Source organism: Entamoeba nuttalli (assembly GCF_000257125.1).
Source record: "Entamoeba nuttalli P19 unplaced genomic scaffold asmbl_2612, whole genome shotgun sequence".
NCBI classification, from domain to species: Eukaryota; Evosea; order Mastigamoebida; family Endamoebidae; genus Entamoeba; species Entamoeba nuttalli.
Genome location: NW_008575464.1, coordinates 1 through 4,209, shown reverse-complemented (window position 1 = coordinate 4,209; position 4,209 = coordinate 1). Strand labels below are relative to the sequence as shown.

Below are 4,209 nucleotides of genomic sequence, written 5' to 3'. Positions count from 1 at the left end.
AAAAAATGAATTAGTATTTATAATATGAAGAAATATAAAAGAGATTCAGTAATGTCTTCTAAATTATATTCTATTTTTCTCAACTGTTTATCAAAAGAATTTAAATAAAACAAAAAAAATATTTTGATATTATTAAATGATGTTCAATTAAAGAGAAATGATTTTAACTCATATTTTTAACACAAAAATTAATAATATAATTCAACCATCCAATAATTAATAAAGAAATAAAGAAATAAACAATAAATTATACTGGAAAAAGAGATAAAGATATAAATGATGTTGGAGGAGTATCATTTGATTCAGAAGATAATACGACCCATGACTGAATGTAATAAACCATAACGAAAATATTTAATAAAATCATAATTTGAAATTTTTGAGTTTCTTCTTCAAATGAAACACCTTTAATAGTAATTACACTTTCTCCATCTCCACTAATAATACCTCTAAACACTGGTCTTTTTTCTGAATTAAATACAAGGTCCATTGTTTGGAGTGTAGTAATTGATGGTAAATGATCAAGTTTCAAACGAGAGGCTTCAAGTAATTGAGGTTTAACTATATTTCTAAGTGAATTAAGATCGTTTTGAATCCAATTAGTAACAGCTAAATAACATTTAAGCATAGTAACAGTTCCATTATTTTGATTAACACTTAAAGAAGGATTAATAAATATTCCTGTTTGAATAGAACAACTTGTATATAATTTAATATCATATTTACCATTTAATTCAATTATTGTATCAGCTAATAAAATACTTTCTGATGTATTTGAATAAAATGGAATAAATTGTCTAAAAAATACATTTCCTCGATGATGAAATAATAATTCAAAAATTTGTTCTAATTGATAATCAGAAGCAGTACAAGTTCCATTTAAATTTGGTATTATATTTTGTTGAATTATTTGATACCCACCTTTATAATAAGCAAATGCATTAATCGTTGTATTATCAAGTAATGTCTTTGAACTGAGAAATGATGTTTGAGTCAATGTTCGTTGATAAGTATACAATAAAGTAATAAGTCCAAATGAAACTCCAAGAAAAGTAACTAACAAATAAATGACAGATGTGTGTTGTTGATATTGCATTGAGTATTGAAAAATTTGATTTATATTGAAGCAATAAACTGTTATTTTTTAGTTTTTTATTAGTATTTTTAACTATTTAACTTTGTTTAATTAAATCAAATTTTCGTTTTTCATAACAAAAAAAAAGAAGGGTTTAAAAAGTAAAGTGCTTTGAAATGAAACGAAGACAACAACATCAATTTCAAAGTAAAAAGACAAAGAAAGATTTAAAAAAACTAAAAGACAGAGAACCTAGTCTCAATGAACATGATTCTCTTGATAAAATAAAACATGAAGTTAGTAATATAGAAAAAGTAGGAAGAGTTATTCCTGATGATGAAATTGATGAAAGAGATGATATTTTTGAAGAAGTGAAAATTGAAGAAGAAGAAAATCTTTCTCAAATACCAACAGACATTCAAGATGATTGTAATTCATCACACTTTCTTCAAAGACCATTTGAAGAAGCTGCATTAAAACAACCACTAAAAATAATAGAAAAAAATGAAAATTATCAAATTCAAAGTAATTATGAAATTAATGAAATAATAACAAAAAAGAATGATAGACCATCTTCAGTTCCAATAAGTTTTTGGAAAGAATTTAAAGACTTTTTAAAAGTAAATGAATTAACATTGAATGATTTAATGATAAAAGAATTTAATGGATTAAGAAATTATTCAGATACTTTTATTATTAAACATATGAATGATGAAGAATTTGCATTACACAGATTATTAACAACATTGCATATTGCATGTCATATTAGAGAAATCAGATTATTAAGAATGAAACATACATTTGAACATAAAGAAGAACAAATAAGAGATATGGGACTTGTTAAACCATCTGTATTAGTTTTATTTCCATTTAAAACACCAGCAATTATTTTTATAAAAACATTATTAACAATCTTTGGAAATCAATTTCAACAAAATATTGCAAATGAAGAACGATTTGCACAAGAATTTAGAGATGTTCCATTAGAAATTAAAACAATGAAACCAAAAGAATTTTATCAAATTTTTGAAGGGAATGAAGATGATTGTTTTAGAGTTGGAGTAAAATTTGGAATGAATGGTGTTCATTTTTATTCTAATTTTTATGAAAGTGATTTAATTATTGCATCTCCATTAGGTATTAAAACATTTATAGCAAAGAGTAATAATGGAGAAGGACAAGACATATTATCATCAATAAAAATATTGTATTTAGAATCTATTGATACTATGGAAATGCAAAACATTTCTCATTTAATTGAAATTATTAAAAAATGTAATAAAATACCAATGAAACAACATGCTACAGATATTAGAAGAGTTTATGAACATGAAATAAATGAAAAAGGAGGATATTATAGACAAACCATTATTTATTCTAGATATCAAACACCATTATTAAATTCAGTAATAAGATTATGTTTAAATAATCATATTATTCAAATATCAGAAAGAACAATAAAAGGTACATTATCTCAAATGATTAGAACTATTCCTATAACATTTTATAAATATAAAGCTACAACTCCAATGAATTCTCCTGATGAACGCTTTGAATATTTCACTAAAATATTTCTTCAAGGATATTCAGATGGTATTAAATCAAAAACATTATTATATATTCCAAGTTATTTTGATTATTTAAGAATTAAACAATATTTAAATACTGAAAATTTTAGATGTATTTGTTTATGTGAATATTCATCTACTAAAGCTATTTCTTCTGCTCGTTCAAGATTTTATCATGAAGATGAATGGGAATTCTTGGTCATTACTGAACGTTTTCATTTCTTTAATAGATTTAGAATTAAAGGAATTCAACACCTTTTATTTTATGAAGTTCCAACACCAACTCATTATGTTGCAGAATTTATTAATATGATTTCAGGAAGTGTTAATGATGCTAGTGTTCATATTCTTTATAATCATATGGATACTTCTAGATTAAGATCACTTGTTGGAGATGAACGAGCTGCCTATTTAATGACTACTGAACAAAATAAACATACGTTTGTATGAAGATAATTGACTGAGTAATTTTATTATATTTAATTAACTAAAAAAGGATATTGAAAGTTAAAGATGATAATAAAAAAATAATAAAATAAAATCTTTATCTTAAAATCTTCATTTCATTTATGAGTCATCCTTCTACACCATCAAAATTCTCTCAAAGTCCTGGACCAAACAGAAGAGGTCAAATTGGAAGTAGATATAATCTAAGTCCATTAGAACAAATAGAAAGAAATTGTAGAACTGAAATGGAACAAGTTAATAGATTTCGTTTGTTATACTAAATCATACCAATATAATATAAATTAATATTAATTAAATAGAATTGGATATTTTAGACAAAGTAGTTAAAGGAAAACAATTTATAAAAGAATTACATCAAAAATGTGATGAAGATGCAATAATTATGAAAAGAGACTATATTCCACATACTGATCAAATTCAATTAACAACATACACAGACATTGATTCTAAAGTATTTATTCAAAAATATCAAAACGATATTGAACATTCTCAAATTGAAATGGATAAAATTCAAAATATTGTAAATGAAATGCAAAAAATAGATAGTGCTCGTATTCTTACTAAAATACAAACTACAGAACAATTATTACCTTCAATTAACCAAATTATTCTTGAAAAACAAAAAATGCTTAATGAATTAAAACAAAATCAAATGAATTTAAATTCTTTTATAGAACAATTAAATACTCAAAACTCTTCTATTCAAATAAAAGATTCAAAACATCGTTCTATTGCATTAGATATAGAAGAAATTTTATTAATTAATAATCATGCATTACTTCTTTCTTATCTTCAATCAATTCCTGTTGATATATTTTGTCAAACAACATTTAAAACAGAAGTATTATTATCATTATTAACATTTCTTGTATCTAATTTATCTACTGAATTAATAGAAATTAAACTCTCTTTCATTCTTTTAACATTAAAGAATCTTAATATTAAAAAAGTTCCAAAACCATATTTGTCTCTTTTTAAAGACATTCAACAAACTTTCTTATCATTTAAAGAAATGTTATATTATGAAAATTATTATAAAGCAATTATGTGGATTCTTTATTTATGTGAAGATATGATTGAGGCTTTACAAAATTAAAT

The 4,209-nt window shown here is 23.4% G+C and overlaps 3 protein-coding genes across 3 annotated transcripts; 2 read left to right on the top strand and 1 right to left on the bottom strand.

The window, feature by feature from the left end:
- Positions 1 to 247: 247 nt before the first annotated feature.
- Positions 248 to 1,096, bottom strand: ENU1_034460 (hypothetical protein; the record flags this gene model as incomplete). Its single annotated transcript, XM_008857390.1, has 1 exon — positions 248 to 1,096. One exon carries the CDS (start codon positions 1,094 to 1,096, stop codon positions 248 to 250), a length of 849 nt encoding a protein of 282 aa, XP_008855612.1.
- Positions 1,097 to 1,251: 155 nt separating this feature from the next.
- On the top strand, positions 1,252 to 3,093 carry ENU1_034450 (hypothetical protein; the record flags this gene model as incomplete). The annotated part of the gene is made up of 1 exon (XM_008857389.1): positions 1,252 to 3,093. The coding sequence occupies one exon, from the start codon at positions 1,252 to 1,254 to the stop codon at positions 3,091 to 3,093; it is 1,842 nt and encodes a 613-aa protein (XP_008855611.1).
- A 119-nt stretch (positions 3,094 to 3,212) lies between these two features.
- On the top strand, positions 3,213 to 4,207 carry ENU1_034440 (hypothetical protein; the record flags this gene model as incomplete). The annotated part of the gene is made up of 2 exons (XM_008857388.1): positions 3,213 to 3,357; positions 3,411 to 4,207. 2 exons carry the CDS (start codon positions 3,213 to 3,215, stop codon positions 4,205 to 4,207), a joined length of 942 nt encoding a protein of 313 aa, XP_008855610.1.
- Between the last annotated feature and the right edge of the window lie 2 nt (positions 4,208 to 4,209).